The 20,414-nt window shown below is 33.0% G+C and overlaps 1 protein-coding gene across 8 annotated transcripts in view; it reads right to left on the bottom strand.

Moving 5' to 3' along the window:
* The window catches only part of Pdp1 (PAR bZIP family member Pdp1), a 130,061-nt gene that overhangs the window by 4,604 nt on the left and 105,043 nt on the right, over nucleotides 1-20,414 (bottom strand). For 2 of the 8 annotated variants that reach the window (XM_088256854.1, XM_088256850.1), the window contains exons 2-5: nucleotides 10,293-10,435; nucleotides 5,572-5,785; nucleotides 3,203-3,318; nucleotides 1,319-1,456 (exon numbers count right to left, since the gene is read on the bottom strand). In XM_088256854.1, coding sequence (XP_088112980.1) covers nucleotides 1,319-1,456; nucleotides 3,203-3,318; nucleotides 5,572-5,785; nucleotides 10,293-10,435 — 611 coding nt within the window. The remainder of the gene's footprint in view (nucleotides 1-1,318; nucleotides 1,457-3,202; nucleotides 3,319-5,571; nucleotides 5,786-10,292; nucleotides 10,436-20,414) is intronic. The other 6 variants (XM_088256857.1, XM_088256853.1, XM_088256856.1 and 3 more) reach the window with 3 other exon arrangements.

The raw sequence follows: 20,414 nt of genomic DNA, 5'->3' as shown, positions 1-20,414 counted from the left end.
ATAAAATAAATGAAAATAAGATGTATTAAAAACTGATTTAATGAAAATGAATGGTTCTAAAAATGTTTATGAATTTGTGAATATTAAATAAGGAATTTTAGTCAGAATTTAAACTTTGTCTGAGTGAGAAAATTTAGTTTTTAACCCACTCTACAACAACTTTATTTCTGTGTTCAAAGATAACTGTTACGTAAGTTCACCTTAAACAGTACTGAATTTAATAATTCTTTGGAAAAATGGCAAACATTTCATAAAAAAGTAAAAGTTAGAACTAATTTATCTCACAACCAAACATAGTAATTAGCACATTTGGTTACCATGCATGAGATCTCTGATTCGATTCCTAGGTACCTGAGTTAACAAAATCCACCACACTAATAAGGTAAAAGAAAATGTACCATGTGTTAATACATGTATTCATTAGAGCAATTCTACTCCTTGTGGTATGCACAATATAAAATTGTGAACTATTATAAATTTTATAACTTGGTGATAGATCAGATGTGAGATGCAAGAGTGAGAAAATAGGGTGTTTTAATAAAAAAATTCAATATCACTAAAATTCCTTATGTAATACCAATTAATAATGATGATAAGTGAGATTTTAACAATAGCAATTAGGTTGTCTGATAAATTCTTTCACATTTTGGGGTGCAGGATCAATCACCCAGCCATAGTATGATCATAATTGAGTTGACACTGCGTCCAACTGATAGGGAATCCTATGCACCACTTGGCGAGAAGAGGAAATATTAGCATGTTAATTCAATGTTGATTACTGAGGCCAAGAAGAAGGATTATTAAAATGAATGGCTGGTAAATAATTTGACTTTACGAGAAACGGGGAAATAAGGCTATAGATGTAGCAACACACGGTCACGACTATTGCCAAGGAAAGGTGATTCAGCAAGTTAGGTCATGTAATCTTTATGGCTCTATCAAGCTTGCCTTTTACAAGACAACAAGTTATTGCTACTCAGGACAGGACAGTTGGCGTTTGGCAGTTTTCATCTGAATTATGAGTTGCGGACCTGTCATGGGAGGATGCAAAGGAGCCAACCAGTGACAGAAGAGCTTGAAGGCAGTTTATAGACTCGGTATGCTTCATATATGATATGTATATGTATGTTTTGTACCATATTTTTCAATGGGTATTGATAAATCATCAGTACCCCTAAAAGCAAGTCAGAATGGTGTCAAAGAAGAAATATTTGATAGAACTTCTTAGATCCCTTATTGCTATTGAGAATCGATGATGGAAAGGGTTTGATATTATTATGCATGATTACGAAGTATTCTGCGATATGTGTGAGCTCACCTCTTTCTCTAGATAACCCGCCCTCAGTGCGATCTGGTTCTCTTTCATACGACGGGCATCTCGTGACCTCTTGGCAGCCATGTTGTTCTTTCGACGACGAGCCCAATACTTGGCATCCTTCATTCCCTCCGGCACGAACTAAACACACAAAGGAAATACATGTTCAACACTGACTGATAATCATGAAGAGATATACCAAAAATCACCAGTAGTCAAACAATGAAAATAACTTTAATTAGTTTTGTACACATAGAGCTGAAAAAATTACTTTAAATTTTTGTTTTAAAACCAATTGCTCAATTACAATTTTGAAACTGTAATCACTTTCCAGTCATAAGCATTTTTTTAGGTTATCAATAATGTTGGGAGTTTCAATATACTCGGTTATTGAGCAGTAATAGTTGCAAACCTCACATTACAAACATTTCACAATGTGTTCAACATTTGAAATATCTAAAAAAACAGTGCAATAGCTAATTCAAATATTAATAAAATAATTTAAAAAAATTTAATGAAGAAATTTTTGTTAAACTTATGTCGTAATTTAAAGAAAAAAAAGATTTTCACCCTCTTGATTTATTTTTATGAGTATGGCTCGGGACTGAAAAAAAGGTTTGAATTTTGGGTGCCATACAGTTACGAATTTTGTGCCAAATGTGGGCATTATCAAATATGTCATAGGCTCAGCGCTAATACCAAATAATGAAAATACTGAGCAATCTGACCGTAACATTTACTACAGACTTTAAAATGTTTTAATGTCAATTGTAGAATCCTTACAAACAGTATAAAATATAATGATTGATTGTCACGGTGTCCTAAATGGAGAATTTAATCATTCCTGGACCACGTGAGACATCTGTGGACACATGTTTGCTAGGAAAAGTTTAATACAGTAACTCAATAATAAAACTTTAATTTAAATCTGTAAACAAAAGAGCCTAGTTCATATGCAGGCTAAAACATATTACAAAAGGACCGTATCCATTTTTTTAAAAATAATATGTATTTAAGTAAATGATTTTGTCAGTTAGAAAAGTTCTATAATTTTTTTATTGATTTATTGATTTGGCAGCCACTTTGTGGTTATATCTATCCATTGTTAATTGAAATTATTCGTGGTAAATACCACTATTTCTTAAAATCTATTATTTGTTGCATCAAAACATTTAATTGATTATTTTAAATACAGGTGCTCTAATTTGGCTAATGGATACATTTTCAAGCCTACATTTTTATGGTATTACCAACATTGAAATATATAAATTAGTTTATACATACAATTATATAAACTAATTTTCTTAAAAAAAATTCATTCATTCAAAGTTTAAGTAATTCATAGAACCCACCACAGCTTTTAACTGTTGCATAGAGTTGATTTAATATTACCGGTAAAATCAAGGACAACGTTATCGTAAATAGCTTTTAAGACTATCATTCTGGTATTTCTCCTTAAATACAAATCTGGATTGGAATTGGAAAATCCAACACCCATTTTATATAGTTTTCGGTACCTAACATTAACTTCCTGAAAGTATAGATCGACAACCAGTTTGAAAAGTCGTTAAATACAAGTCCAGAAAAGCAAGATAAATTCATCTATGCCAGACTTATCTAAGTTAATAAGAGTATTTAAAAAAGCTGTGCATTCTAGACAAATTAACTGATAGACACCTCAAGCTACAACTATCATAGGTAACGCAATCATACCAGCAACCAGCAAAAATCTAGTTTTTTTTTTATGACGATCTAAAAAGGAGTGAGCGATATGTCTTTTTACCAGTTTGGCTGTGAAGGACTCGCTATGAATTTTAACACACATCCATCATCAATCATGCACTTAAAAATTAAAGTAATAAATATGTAATTAATGACAAATCGTACAAAATTAATCACCTGTTTCCTGGACTTCTTCGCCACCGGCTGCAGCTTTAGTTCATCGTCGGAGAAAGCTCTTGTGCGAGGATCGAAGTCGCGGCCAGAGGATGCCATCGAAAAAGCTGAAATGCACAAAAAATTCAAATCAACTCAAATTGATTTTTAAAGGAGATGCGTCATTAAAGACACGATTGGTACAATTCTAAAGATATGCAAAAATTATCTCGCGTATTGCAGAAGATAGTTAAGTAAATGAAGATGAAAATTCATCTCACCAATAGTGATTCAAGAACAATGTTTCAAAATTAGTTCATATATATAGAACTTCCAAGAATTTGAGTGGTGTGGTTGTCAATAACGGGTAGAATTGGTGAATGTTACATGTGTGTAAAGTGATCACTTAAAGCAGCCTATGACGGTCGTCAGCCCCGTAAATGCTCAGACTTCCATATTCTTCATCATCTTGTATGAGATATCAAAAAATAATACAAAAATATTTTATTTTATTTACGTACTTCTTTTTATGGATCTAAGAATGACAAAATATGTTGACAAATGTTGTTATTAAGTGTATTTGGTGTTTGCTTTCAGTTTTGTTAATTTATTAATTATTGTATTTTTATTTGGAAAGATAAATGTTGATTTATATGTCCAATTTTTTGAAACACAAATATCACAATTGCACATTATTTTTGCAGGGCCGGTATTAAAAATAGATATCAATTTGTGGTATAGTGGGTTTGAACCCAGAATCTCTCAATCAGTTTGTGACACTAACTCAGGATTACAACCCAGCTTATATTTATTTTTTGTTAAACATTAAATCATTGATACTTACAAAATATTAAATCGAATTAAGTTTAAACCCCTAGTTTACCATGTAGTAGATTCATGAATTGTATGAATATGTAGAATTTTAAGAAATTGTAATATTTACCAATAAAGTAAATTTATTATTTATTGATTCGGCATTAACTTTGTGGAATGACATGATTATTTTAATTAAATTAAACACCTGAATAATCCACTGAATTGAGTTTTATTTTAATTTACGACTAGTTTCGAAAACGACAATTGTTTTCATCTTCTGGTACAAATTAAAACTAACGAATAAAAATATATTTAGGTGTAAGTATATATAGGTTAATAAATATAGGTAGGGAATTTGCAAATCATATCATGGAAACTAACCACTCATTTGACTCTCATACACTTAAATTATTACACTCTGTTACAAATAAAGGTCAAGTCATGAATAATTTAGAAAATTTAGAAATACATAAAATTTAAATTCAGATAAAACAATAATTAATAATATACTGTTTCAAAATACGTCACCATTATTATCAATGTTTCCTTTTCCAAAAAATGTTGTTCCTTAACCCCCCTACCTATATTTATTAAACTATATATACACCTAAATATATTTTTATTCGTTAGTTTTAGTTTGTACCAGAAGATGAAAACAATTGTCGTTTTCGAAACTAGTCGTAAATAAAAATAAAACTCAATTCAGTGGATTATTCAAGTGTTTAATTTGATTAAAATAAAGTAAATTTACATACACATAGGCGTGATGGTGATAGTATGTACTCGTATATACACACATTTTAATTTATTTTTCTGAGGGTACATTAAAAACATTGTGTACGCAGAAAGATTCGTGATTTGGATCACCTGTGAAAGCAAATTTCTTCCGCTATCTTGACAGTTACTCCTGAAATGATAGCACGCACGCGGCAAGAAGTCGACTATAGACTAGAAATCGCAGAGCGACGACACATCGAAACATATCAATAAATAAAAATATTTGTGTTTTTATTATTTACAAAAATACTTCATTTTCATTTCAATTTATTTCTGTGAGCCTAAGCGGCTTATTATTACAAGTATGTATCAACTTGTGGTAGAATGGGTTCGAACCGAGAAACTCTGATTCAAGAGTCCGCGACATTAACCACGGGACCACAACCCGTCTTTATATATTATCTTTATCATATTTTAAGATCAAAACCATTAAATTACCTCTCATAGTTATTTATAGCAGTTATTTAAATATTAACATTTTTTTACGATTTGAGTAAAATTATTTAAGAGTGATAAATAGTTTAAAAAAAAAAATTGAACAGTTATTTATTCGTGGAACTACATTTTATAGATTAAAATAACCGTTATTTTTTCGTAACCTTTTCAGTAACCGGGTTTCGTCGTAACCGACATCATCAGACTAGTGATATCGGTTACGACTAAACCCGGTTACTACGGTCAAATAAAATTAATGTGGAAAAAAATTAATATTTGTTTTTTTTTTTATTATTATTTGATAAAAATATGTATACCTACTTAATGTAAAATGTAAGGGAAAGGACACTCACTCGAATCTGTCGGAGAAGGTGGTTGGTTGATGGTGTCTGGGCTGAGACATTCGGAGGGGGAGGGGGAGACCTCCCGCTTGGTGGTGACGTGCGTGGACAGGCCTGCGAGGGACAGGCCCGGGGAGTGCCCAAACGACCCCGCGGCCAGGTGAGCCCCCGCGAGCCCCTCCCCGGGCATCCCGTTCTCGCTCAGGAACTCGTCCAAGTCCACGTACTGGAAAACGCAGTCGCACTAGTTAGTCCGCTGTGCAGGTCAATTCTCACAACAAAACAAAAACCTGTCATTTCAATGTTCAATGTATTGAGATTGATTTTTTTATTATTTAAGTTTTACTTAGTAAATACCACTATTTATTAAAATCCGCATCGTTTTTTAAAATGATGCGGAATGTATCGAAACACGTGTCGCAATGGATTTTAAGAAAGAGTGGTATTTACTAAGTAAAACTTAAATAAAAAAAATGGATAGCCTTCGACCTACCACAAAAAACAGCTGAATCGTTTTTTTTAATTAAATTAATATTCGAGAGAAATTGAAAAAGGGTAAATAAATAGAAAGAAGTCGTGGGTGTACTGGCAAAAAGCGTGAACTCAAAAATATGCAATTTTGACTTAATGATGCATGTTATAAAGTTTTCAACGTTCTATAAACTGGCTAAATACACTAAGTAGTTTGAAATGTCATAATCATATGTTTTTGGTTTTAAATGTAAATTCATCTTTTAGTTTAATAGCGGGTATTTTATTCAGGCTAAAAGCTTTAAATTACAGGGATTATTCAAACAGATTTAGATTTAACGTTTTTGCCAGTATACCCACGAAATAATATATGTATAATCACATTTTTGTCAAAAAAAATAGGGTTAAAACGGTTTTTCATGATACAGCACGATTTATGCGTAAAATGACGTAAAATTTTCATCGAACAAAGAGAAAAGCATATCATAAATGATTTTGGTTGCAGCAGTAATTTGTTTAACATACACAAGATCGTACTAGCACGAGTGTGTATTCTCATATTTCTCTTCTTAATTTATAGTACTTACTGTTCCTGCTTTGACTCTTCTCCCAAATATCAGTTACGTCCTTCACCCTGAGCTCCTTCAATTACGTCGTCTGAATCATATCAAATAAAATCAACTCCCAGATTTGATTATCAGGAGCGCAGGACTAACTTGCCTTCATCATATAACTAACGATCACGTTAACATTGCGTTGCTCTATACATAGCTGTGGAGATTAAAGACTGTTTGACATCTTATTTTCCATATGGTTACCACAGAATTTGATTGATGCAGTGTTAACTCGCGCGTTAATTACGTGAGGGCGAGGACAGTCCTGCGAAAAATCTCTATCTTTATTTTCATCCCCCGAGAATCGAACCCGGGACCTCTTGCACTGTAGCTAAGCGAACTACATTACGAAGGCGATTTTAATTTTGAAAAACTCCATTTTGTTAGCAAACTTCCTGCAAAACTAAAAAGTTCCTGTTTATGATATAAATTCATTCAATAATGACCTACAAAAGTGCGTAAAGTTTAAATGTGACCAGTGGATAATGATTACTTTTTCTCGGTTATACTTCTTTACGAATTTTCAAATATATTGTGAGCTTCAAATACTCAATACGCTACCAAATTTTTGCACTTATTGTCGTTAATATAATTAAGTAAAACCAAATTAAGTAACGATTTTTCACAAAACTTCTTTGGTGGCGATTCCATAATCGATTAATGGAGGAGAATCAAGAGTGAAATGTTTACTAGACACATTCGTTACACGACAGAGAAGAAAGATATAGCGTAGAGAGAAGGAGAAAGAGAGCTATAGATTACGGCGCCACGGGAGTGGAGCAAAAGAGAGCAACGTATACACAACGATAGAAAGCGAAAGAATAAGACAGTGTCGTAGATGCGCGTGTTGTAGACATAGACGTCAGACGGTATATATGAACAGGTGAGGTAAAACGCGTTGTGTAAGTGATATTTATCACTGTGTTTTAACAAACCCAACGAATCAAAAACAATATCTGGAATTAAAATACATATATGCATTTTTTTCTCGAAAATATCTCTTCACGGACATACGAGTATATCTCATATTTTAGTCATCATAACCCATTAATATCAGTATTATCAATTGAAGCCCCAATCAATGATAGTGTGTATATTGAATATGCAGAATTTTTTATTCAAAATTTGTATTGTACTTCTTTTGAAATGCTTTTTATCTGTCTCTCTCATTCAATCTCTTAAATTGTTTTTTAAGAAGTTTTCTCTCTTAATTATTTTTTAAGAAGTTCCGCTTTTATCCCATGCTTGCACTTTTTAAGTCATAATTTAATTCGGTTTTTCAATTCGATTTTCGTTTTTTAATTAATATCTAACGTAAATGTAACTCCTAGCTGATTTTTAATATTTTATTTTCCTTCAACAAATCGATGTTATGTTAATTTGATTATGATTGATGTTAAAACTAGAACTACACACTCACAAACACGTTACATTGATCACAAGCACAAACAAACTATAACTATGTGCAAATAATAAAATAAATAAATAAAATATAAAGAAAAACAAATCTTGTTGCGTATCGTGAGCGTCTTGCGAAAAATGACTAAAACTATTCTTGAAATTTTGACATGAATTCATATCAACGGTTGTCAAACTGTTTTTAAAATTCTTATAAAATTTAAAAAAAAAATATTTAAAAAAATAGAAAAAACGCAGTAATGTTATCTCATTTCAATACGACTTAGTCATATAACGGAATATGCCCACGATACAATTATTCCTGTATAAATATTTATATATTATATAAATATGGTTAGCGCAATAAACTACCACGTGTGAGGTCCAGGGTTTGATTCCGGCAAGGTCGTCACAAACTTGTTGTGTTTTTCACTATTACACGAGTATATAATAGGTAACTTAACTTGCGCACTCGAAATAAGAAACCCCAGTGTGTCTACGGACACGTTCCTATACAGAGCATGATTTTTTTTAGTAGTAGAAATATAAGGGTTTGATATTACAAGTTCACTAATGCTGCCGATTTATTTCTGGTATAGCAGAGAACACATTCTTCCTTTTCTTCTAACTATCCGCACCCATTTGTGCATAAAGCACAGCATCGTATTGACACAGTGTTATCTCGATCGTTAATTACATGAATGCAAGTTGATCACTTCTGCCCTTCAGGGACCTGTCCAGGGTAGTATTTAATAAATATTAGAGTTTAAAATCACCATTTTCACCCCCCCCCCCTGGGAATCGAACCCGGGACCTCCAGCACGGTAGGAAAACACGCTAACCATTACACCACGGAGACAATCTAAAAGGATTCTAAGCACACGGTTATCGAGATACCACTGCATTCTGAAGACGCAGTGTCCTATGCACAATGTGTGTGTATATTGGACAAAAGTGTGTTTAATTTGATAAAATAAATCAATGTAATTTTATATGGATTCTTCATATTATTTACGTCCATGTAAATAAACACGTATTTATGTAATAAATACATAATATGTATTTACGCATATACATATGTGTTTATACTTACAAGTGTAAGAATCTTGCGCTCGGTCGTTGTGCGATTATTATCAGTCGTCCATCGAGGGAGTACTTTATATTAAATAGATTTGGAATTTTGGATGACGATGGTGCTCTCAGTTGAGAATTCGTCAATATGTGTCTGACTCCGATTGAACATAGATCAGAAATCTGAGGCTTTGGGCAAACTCAAACAAATCCTACGAAATAAGGAGCGTCCGACTTGCCTACAACGAAAAGTGTACGAATCCTGCATACTGCTATTGAACACATATGCACTAGAGACTATGGCTCTGACAAAGATCAATCCAGAGAAGCTCAAGCGCACACAGAAATCCATGGAAAGATCCATGCTTGATTTAAGCCTGATGCATAAAAAAATGAAGATACCAGGAACAGAACCAAAATAAAGGATATCATGGATCGAGTGGTAAGACTCAAATGCAAATGCGCAGGTCATATTGCAAGACAGGACTACACAATATGGACCTCAATTTTTTAAAGATGGAGACCTTGGGAGAACAAAAGTGGCGTCGGAAGACCACAAAAGAGATGGTCTGACGACACAGTCGCTGTGGGGGGTAGAAACTGGCTGCAAGCAGCACCCCACAGAAGGAAATAGAAAGATACGGAAGAGGCAAGAGATACAAGAGTAGAGGACAGAGGGCTTATGAAGTAAGAAAGAAATAAAGAAAGAGACAACTGAGGGCGAAACCGTCAGTCAAAATGCTAAACGATTAAAATTACAACTAACTTGCGAAAGGAATTCACGTTTAAAAAAGTTTGTGTATTATATTTGTAAAGTTTCGAAAGATTAGTATTTTTTAAAACACTAACACAAAACACACATAAAACACCATTCAAATGTTTAACACGTAAAACACACAATACAAGCAATACGAAAATTTAAAAAAAAGTTTTCTTCATCTGACCTTTATCATTTTAATATTTTTTAATGATAAACAGAAGACAAGAAATGTCGTATTTTTTAAACAATTCAACAAAACACGGCAAGGCGCTAATTGTCGATGATAATAATAAAAGATAGTACGTAAGTATGTCAATGGCGAATGTGAATAAAGTCTAAGAATAATTAATTATTAAGGAACGACTAAAAGCATAACTACCACGCAAAGCCAGAGAAAAAAGGCTGTTTCGATTACTGACTTCGTGTACCTTGAGATCGGCATCGTAGGGGAGCGTCTTGTCCCACAGGTTGGGTCCCAGGAAGGCAGCTTGGGCCTCCACGTTGGACCACAGCTCGTTGTCCTCCTTCTTGTCATCATTATCTTTGCTGTTGCTGGACTTTCCTGGAAAACAAAAATAATAAAAAAATGAGCACATTTGCCTCCAGAACGGGAACAGACGTAAAAGAAATGGTACATTAAAAATTTTTTTTTTTTCATTGTTTTGCATTAGCAATCAACAAAACGTGAACTAACAAAACGAAACGTAACGTGAACTCTGCCGTAGAAATATAAATGTGGGGACTGACCGGAGCATATCGTCGTGACGTAACATTCGCGGCGAGCATCCGACTTCGGATGGAGCACTCGGCTCGCTGTACTAACTATACCAGGGGTTCCCAAAGTGTGCGCCGCGGCGCCCTGGTGCGCCGTAGAAAGTAATGAGGGGCGCCGTGAGTCAATCCTCTATCGTTATCCGAAAATTATCCGTTAGTCGACGTCAGAGGGACCTGATATGATACAAACAGAAGACATTAAATATCAGACATGTTGACCATACTCGTTTGACAAGTGGGATCCCTCCTAAGAAACTAAAGTCAGGACAAAAATGCCAAAAATCTTTGAATTCAAACGACACTTTTTTTTAATTACCTAACGTCCAAGTGACTCTGAAATCTAGCTACGGCTTATGCAACACCGTTTATCATGTCCCTACTCAGGCTTCAACTTTATAAGTTTCATAGCCTATGCCTACTTGTGAGTGGATTTACTCTTTATGTTTAAAGTAACTATGATTAAAGAAAACACTTCGTTTTTTACCACTTGAGTTTTATTATAGACTACATGTTTCAGAAGTTAAACTTCCATCATTCAGGTCTGTATAATAACTATACAGACATTATATAATTATTATACAGACGTGAATGATGGAAGTTTAACTTCTGAAACATGTAGTCTATAATAAAACTCAAGTGGTAAAAAACGAAGTGTTTTCTTTAATCATTGTAACATGTCTTACCACAAAGTTAATGCCGAAACAATAAATAAAATAATGTTACTATAATTTCATGTCATTCATGAGTGAAAATTATAGGCAAAAACACTCGCTTTCATTCAAATGACGCGATTTTCTTAGTACCTATTATATAATCTTCGAGAATCGTAAGATACTATCTCTTTTCAGTACTTTTCTAGTGTCCAAATCCAACCATGGACTCTCACCCAAGCTATTACAAAGAAGATAAGCGCTCGAAGCGTGGCACTATAGAATAATGCTCAAGATATCATTCAGAGAGTTCGAAACGAAGATGTTTTAGACGCTTCTGAAAAGATAGACAAGTTGTCACTTTACTGGGTAGGATAATATAAAAAAAATTAAATGAAAAAACATTGAAATAATTAAAAAAAAATCTATTTCCATAGTGCTCTCCTCACATCTAACCGCCAATTATTCCGACTCCTGACCTGACCACTTCCAAATATTTGATATATAATACTTGATCACGCCAAGTTTTCTTCGGTCTTCCTCCGCTCCAATTTCCAACTAAATTCCCCTCATAAACTTGTTTCACCGTTCTTTCCTCACCCATTCATTCCACATGTAAAAACCATTTCAGTAAACATTCCTTAATTTTTAGATAAATTTCAATAAACTTTCGTCCTCCTCCGTGGTGTAATGGTCAGCGGGTTTAGCTGCCGTGCTGGAGGTCCCGGGTTCGATTCCCAGGGGGGGGTGAAAATAAATATTAGTGATTTTACATTGTAATATTTATTTAATATTACCCTAGACTGGTTCCTGATGCGCAAGAGTGATCACCTTGCCTTCATGTAAGTAATGATCAAGATAACACTTCGTCAATTCGATGCAGTGCCCTATGCACCATTGGGTGTAGATAAGGGTTATATGTAAGTAAGTAATTTTTAGATAACGCTACATTGCCTTGCGTTCTTTCCTATTTCAACATTCGAACATCTATCATTTACATAAATATTCGTTACCTGTTAAACGGTGAATGACACGTGATCAGTTATAAATCAAAATAATTCTATAAAAGTATGGTAGATACAATAGATTTTCTAGAAGCCCATTCGTATACACAAATGTACAATATATCACGCGCTTTGTTCGTTTTTGATACGCAAGAATAATAATATTACATTGTAGGTACTCTGCAGCCGCTGGTAAGACAAGTAAATCCGCAAACTCCGTATCTGGGAAGATAAAACAATGACTCGGGCACTGATATGATCAAAAATACAAAAGCAACACAAAATGATAACGTTTAGTTGAAAAAATGCTCATTTACAAAAATAATCAGAAGCAATGAAGAACGAGTGATTCATAATAATTGGACGCCTGTAGTTTGTACGGTTATATAAATGTTTGTGATGCATTTATGTAACAGCATAAGTGCATACGACTACTTATCAATGTTTACGATTAAAAAGTTCAAGTTTATTTATGCATTTATGTAATTCTGTTTGTAAACATGTCGATTTTGTATACGTATTTGTTTAATTTCATAACGCTTGTGAAGCAATGAAAATGTTGAAAATCTATGACATTGCAATTGATGATTTTTAACAATTGAACATTAACGTTTTTATTTATATAGAAATTAGAATGATTAAATGTAAGAAGGTGTTGCTTTCTAGCAAAAATGCCGCCAATGTACAATTTTTGTAGAAGAAGTTTTAATAAATTAAATACATAAATAACATCTGAAAAATTACGAATTACACACCACTCGCAGTATTCATGATATGTAACCGATTTATTATTATTAGGTATATGCAAATTAGTTGTTAAAACGTCATTACAAACATATATGTGTGTAAAATATTATACATGCAAAAAGTGGCATCACATCGGATCTATTCAGAAAGCCATCTATCAATATAAACATTGGATAGTTCGTATTCTTGAACTGTGTTTATCAACGGATTTTCAACATGACGATTTTTTCCAAACGTAACCTTGTTCTATACACAACTGATGAGAACAGCTGTTAACTATGCGGTGGTTGGATAATCGATAAATGAACGAGAATTGAGAGTGAAAATTCAAGGACGCGTCATGTCTATTAGCGACATTTCGTTACATGAGACAGAAAAAAAATACAACGTATGGAGAAGGAGAAATAGAGCTTTATATTATATTTCGACGCCACGGGAGAGGAGCAAAAGAGAGCAACGTATACACACACACACACACACACACACACACATATATATATATATATATATATATATATATATATATATATATATATATATATATATATATATATATATATATATATATATATATATATATATATATATATATATATATATATATATATATATAAATATTTATATATTTATATATATATATATATATATATATATATATATATATATATATATATATATATATATAAATATATAGGTAGGAAGATTCCCTTAACCGTTTTTTATTAATGTCTTATTAATCACTTTCATTCTGAATACTTTGATTTTGAGAATAGCTACCATATCATGTCAAAATTACCACGAAAAGATATACGTTTGTTGGTTTTTTTACATACCTACATAATTGTCTGTTATCGTGAACATTATCTTAATACGTTGGTATTTATATATGTACATTTTGTTGATAAAAAATGGGTAAATTAAAACGAATAGTAAAATTGATGTTGTGTAAGAACACTTCACAAACCGCCAAGCGAAGACGAAAAAACTGGATTTATGTGATTTCCCAGCATCGTGTTGTGTCGGTAATAGCAATTATGAGTACATATATGTCTATCGATACAACAACATTATTTTTATTTTAGACTGGATGCAATTATGTGTCTCGCTACAAAAAAATAAAAACGAATTCATGGTAAATAAAAATAGAATAGGCAATTTAGACGTTTTTACGTCTCAGCATACATAGATGAAGTCTGGGTGATGAAATATGAAAATGATGTTTTCTAGCGTTACTCATGTATGCGATTATAAACCAGGATTCGAAAATCGCATACAAATGAAAGAGTTTCTGCTCAATAAATAGGCTTCTTTCATCTCACCATAGATGTCTCTAGTGAAATTCTAGTGATTCAAGCACTGTGTTTTGAATTTAAACAATATATATATTAAAGTTCCAAGAATTTGACTAGTATGGTTGTCAATCATGGGTAGAATTGTAAATTTATATATTAATTTTTAAATCAAACACAGGTTTTTGAGTCTACTAAGTTGTATTTTATTAAAAAACACATAAAAATTAATAGCGTGACAATGGTTTCGCCTAGTTACGGCATTTTCAAACGAAAGAAATGCCATAACTAGGCGAAACAATTGTCACAATATTAATTTTCCATATGTTTTTTTAGATAAAATACAACTTAGTACTCTCAAAAAATCTTTATTTGATTTAAAAATGAAAACAAAAATTAAAATGGAGTTCTACAAATTAAACGCCAAATCAATAAATGGAATTGGTAAATGTTACACGTGTGTACACTTTACATACGTGTACGTACAACTGAGAAAATAAAAGTGCAAACGTAAAATGAACTCTTAAGTGGAAAACCCAGAATTGTGAAAAGGTATTTGGACACACTCAAATGATAAGGACGTTTATTTATTTGGAAATAATATATTTTTAAATGACCTCAAAAAATCGGTACTATTCTTGTTGATATACAAAAATGTGACGACAAAATGTGAAATAAAGGATTGAATTATATCTACATATTTTAAATGCAAGAAAAACAAAGAATTTCTGACGTCCTTAGTTGTTTCGACTGCAAAAATTGTGACATAATTATGTATCTCGTTGATGTAACATGATAAAAATACTTGATTTTCTTATATTTCTAACTGCAATAGTGCATAGGAAACTGAACCTTATTGACGCAGTGTTATCATGATCTTTACTTACAAGAAGCCACGGTGAACATTACCCTGAAGACTGGGCTTCAAGGTAATATTTAATAAATTACTAATATTTATTTTATATCCCTCTTGGAATCGAGCTCGGGGCCTCCAACATGATAACTAAACGCTCTAACCATTACTCTACGGAGGCGGATAAAAATAAAGTTTCATGAAAATGTCTTGCGTCAGTATATTTTAATGTACTTATCGCCTCACTCGACACTGATAACAATACTGTATATTTTCTATCAATATTCTGGAGTCATTATCATACTAAAGTGATACTAATAAAGTAATTTTAGGTTAATGTATTTAATTTAAGTGTTTAATTAACAAGACAATAAGAGTAAGCATGGCAAAAGACGAATCATCGTGCATATTTTAGTTTGCACATACTTCTGGACTGCCATGATATGAGAATCTTTCCATTCATTGGGACGGTGAGATGAGCGAGACACACTACCTTCTAAAGGTGGAGACTGACCGGAGCATTTCGTCGTAACATCGCTCGCGGCGAGCATCCGAAACTATGGATGGAGCGCTCGGCTCGGTGTACTGACTGCCTGAATGCTCGCATCGTAACGTGTTACGTTACGACGAAATGCTCCGGTCAGTTTATGGGCAAATCCCGCGTTAGAAGTGAAGAAAATACAGTTTCGTGCATTGCGGCGCATGCGTAAAAGTGCCTTGACGACAAGTCACTTTGAACATGCGTAGCATAATCTGTAATGCGTAAACAATGCATCATGGCGATTATGGAATTAAATAAAATAATGTACCTACAATGTTAGCGCTACTGATACGGACAGTATACAGTTCCACACATATCAATGTGACAAATTATCGATACTATCTCTGACAATTCAAAAGTAGATAATTATTTACAAATAAGTAGAAAGGAAAATATTGCGATAAACGTCAATTCAGTTGTAGAAAGATATAATGGCGCAGAAGACGTAGTGTCTGATGAACTTTGTTGTTGAAATTATTCGTCCATTAAGAAACATCTTCAAAGATGAAAGCAAACTGACTCCCTTAGACGAATGTGCGGCAAAACGATGTATGATAGATGTTCGAATGTAAATATGGAAAGAATTCTAGGCTGAGATAAGCATTATCGACAAAATTAAGAAAGGTGTGTTGAGGTGACTTGGACATGTGGAACGCATGAGTGAGGAAAGAACGGTTAAACAAATTTATGAGGCAAATTAGTCGTACAAAGAAGCAGAGGAAGACCGAGGAAAAGTTGGCACAATCAAGCATGTCAAATACTTGAAAGCGGCCGGTCAGGAGTCGAAATAACCTGCGGGTATGTAAGAGGAGATGCATGAATGTGGAAGCGGCGAAGAATGTTTGCAAAGACAGGGTGGTATGGCGTTCTATTCTCTCTGCCTACCCCTGCGGGGAAGTGGCGTGATAATATGTTAGTTAGTTAGAAACATCTTCAGAAAACAACTGTTTTCGAAAGAGTCGTAGAGACAGTCCAATTTTTTTGTTTTTTTATAAATATTTAAATCATTAACTTTGTACGAGTATATCATTGTAATATATCATTTGAAGAAATAAAATAACTTTGTTTTTTGATCCACTCACTTTTTTTATTAAAAACCTTAATTAATATAATATATTAAGTGTGATAATTTCTAATATATTAAGTGTTTTTTTATTACTGTAATAGAACAAACCCTGAGGAGGACAACAGGTTGTTGCCGAAACTAGTTGGTTTTTAATATAAAAAAAGTGAGTGGATCAAAAAACAAAGTCATTTTATTGCTTCAATTAATACAATTCTAAATGATTAATTTAAATGATAGTGAGAGAAATTTGTATTATTTTTTGATATCTCATCAAAGATGAAGAAGAATATGGAAGTCTGGGCATTTACGGGGCTTACGACCGTCATAGGCTGGTTTAACTGATCACTTTACACACGTGTAACATTCACCAATTCTACCCATTATTGACAACCACACTACTCAAATTCTTGGAAGTTCTATATATATATGAACCAATTTAGAAACCTTGTTCATGAATCACTAGAACTTCACTAGAGACATCTATTGGTGAGATGTAAAGAAGCTTTTTATTAAGCAGAAACTCTTATATTAGATATCAAAAAATAATATGAAAATAACTCCTGTAATTGGAGATAATCCAGATTTTGTGAACAAGTATTTGGACACACTCAAAATGTTGTAGAGAAATTTGTAGTAAAATTTTGAAGCAGACCTTTCTTGTAAACAAAGTACTATTTTTAAGTGACATGCACGTCGACGATTTTAGTCGCTGGTCGCCTCTGGTACAAAGTACAATATTGTCCGACGAATGTTGACATAATTGTGACGCTTCAAATACACAATTTTGGCTGGGTTCACGCCACAAGCTATGGTACCAAATGACACGACTCATCCGATGACACAATATCGATCTTAAAGCGGACAAGAATCGAAAAGCGTCAATAAATTATCTTCATAAGCCGATATTCATATCGTGGTGTGTCCCAATTTTCGCATAACTTGTCTTGGACTTGAGCTTTGATCTTTCTCTTTTCCCCTTTTCCTCCCTCCCGTCCCTCTTCCAGGTATTTTATTAAATTATTTATGTGAAATTTTGTGACTTGGATATTACAAATACCTGTTTCTTGTTACTCATTAATGTAAATTTATTTGTGTAACTGTTCTGTAAAATTTCCAAATAAAATAAATAAAAATGCAAATGTCAGTTTGTTCAAAATCTTTAACCTCCTAAAGTTATTCACCGATTGCTATAAAATTGTGTCAAAACGTTGCATTCGAATCAAGTAATCATACATGCGTGTTTTTTTAAATATATGTATCTGTATATGTTTTTAGCCGGAGAATATAAAATAATGTTTTTTTAGCAAGTTTTTTTTACCGAAATGGCAGAGCTATCTGTTTAATATAACAGAAACACACGCAATACAAAACATTGCCTATGGCGGCCATTCTTGACAGCTGTTGCCATTTAGAATTTATAATGGTTTCAATTGCGTATTGTTTCATAGATTTTCAATATTTGCATTGCTTCATTACCATTTTGAAATTATTCATATTATATTGGAAATATATTCTAAAACAAGGCGGGCGTGAAATGACGTGCGGCTCCTAGCGTTGTCGAACGCTGAATGAATCCAGTGATTGCGAGTATGGCCTTAAAACGATGTGTATGTTGTTTTTTTGAAAATGAGGTACAACAGAAAGACTGACTTAAAATAAATCTAGACACACTAGAATTAAATGACCAAGAGTAGTGTTAAAGTTATGTACACTACGTAGTTAAAACGATTACTTCCGATCATTATTGACGCCCGTGCTAAATCATATTCTCAACCCCATGATACTAGACAACATTTAGTTTTTTAAGTAATTTCAATACAACAGCAAAAAGATAAAATGGCTGCGTAAAAATACTAATATTCTCGACGGTATCAAAGGTCAATTCAAAACATTTAAATGTATTCTGATTCCAAGACAAACAAGGTAGTTAGTATGCATGTCAATTATTCGGTAGCGGCTGTGGCATTATAACATTTTACGATATTGCTTTACATGTATATATTTTTTCTGGAAAATGCGAAAAATAAATTTTATTGTGAAACATAAATTAGAATCCTAAAATAGGAAAATATAAAAAAATGGCACTCCAAAAAACTGATCTAAGGCGTAGATTCATAAAAGTGGAAATATCTAGAAAACTAAGACACTTTTACTAAGGTCATATTTTAATTTTTTGGTGAGTCATAAGTTGACCTAACAGCCCTTAAAATGAATACGTTGGATTATGGGACACCTGTTTATGTATGTGTGTACACATATATACCTACTTGTATTTTTTGTGTTCCTACCTATGGTATATATTGGTCTGGTAAGAATTTCAACGCCTTCATAAAGTTTATGTAATCATTATGGCGATTTGATTATGTCTAATCAAGTCAAATGAAGAGTACGAAGTGTGGAGAAGTGATTTTCCCATACATCATTTTCTTTCCACGCATAGACGCCATGATGTATACTAAAAGAGCTTTTTCCTTGTTTTCTAACGAATACTCGTTATTTGCACATTTCATAGATCACCGTTTTCTTTTCTATTTGGCGTTATTATCGATAATTTCATTTCATTTAATTTTCTTGTAAACATGTCATCTTTAAGCTTTTTAAAAACAATATCTGTAAGTGTTGACAGTGAGATATTATTTTATATTTATATCTACAAAACGTTTGAATAGTCTTTATCTGGGCTGGAATGGTAACTACGTAGTGTAGATAACGTTGACATAGCTTCTAAACTTTTGATTCTACCGACTTTTGGATTATGAAATAGGTTGTCGAACAGTTAAGTCAAGAAGTTAATGATACCGAAAACAAAATGAAGGCATTGACAAATGTTCTCGTTTGTGGGCACAGCCAAGTCCTCAGTCTTAGTGCTCAGGTGCGGTTTGCGGTATGCGGAGGGCAAAAATCGTATGCACTATTACATCGTGGCGTCAGAAAAGTTAGAATATTCTAGGAATTACATAATTATTCCATTAATTCATCATTAGCGACGACATAACGATATTTCCACTCCCAATAGCGGAATTATTCAATTATAGCTCAAAGCATCGCATATTTCACAATGTATACATATTTATTCTTGTAACTGAGCGGTGGCATTTTTGCTAACACAAATATAGGGCGAAGCGACCAATTTTTGTTCTCTTCAACAAAAACACGTATTTATTTTTTTAAAAATAATGTATTTATTTTGTTTAATATTGTAGTACCGACCTGCACATAATTTTTAATTACGTTCTTTGTTCATTTATGATTCGCCCTTTATATGTATAAAAAAAAGAGTATATTGTTTGTTTTAAAATTGAAATACTACCTAGATCCTCATACGAAAAGGGTAAATTAAGGTTTTTTTGCTGTGCTGGTCGAGGTTGTGGAGCCGCCTGCGCACCAGCCACCATCGGGTTGAAACTAGGGTCCAGTTGACTAACAACATAACTAGTTACTTTTCCTTTTCATCACTCGCAACACTGAACCACTTCTTGAAATTTGGGAGATGGTTTTTCAAATTTTCTTCGATTGTCAATACGAATTTATTTCGATTGTCAATGATAATGTAAATTCAAAGAAAAATCGGGACACAATTTCTCTACTTGGTTCATTATAACAACAAAAATGCTTTT

The sequence above is a fragment of the Brachycentrus maculatus genome, unplaced genomic scaffold, assembly GCF_059751285.1.
Source record: "Brachycentrus maculatus isolate JH-2025_06_01 unplaced genomic scaffold, ASM5975128v1 h1tg000068l, whole genome shotgun sequence".
NCBI lineage: Eukaryota > Metazoa > Arthropoda > Insecta > Trichoptera > Brachycentridae > Brachycentrus > Brachycentrus maculatus.
Note: the sequence above shows the minus strand (reverse complement) of the source record. Positions and strands in the feature narration are given on the sequence as shown.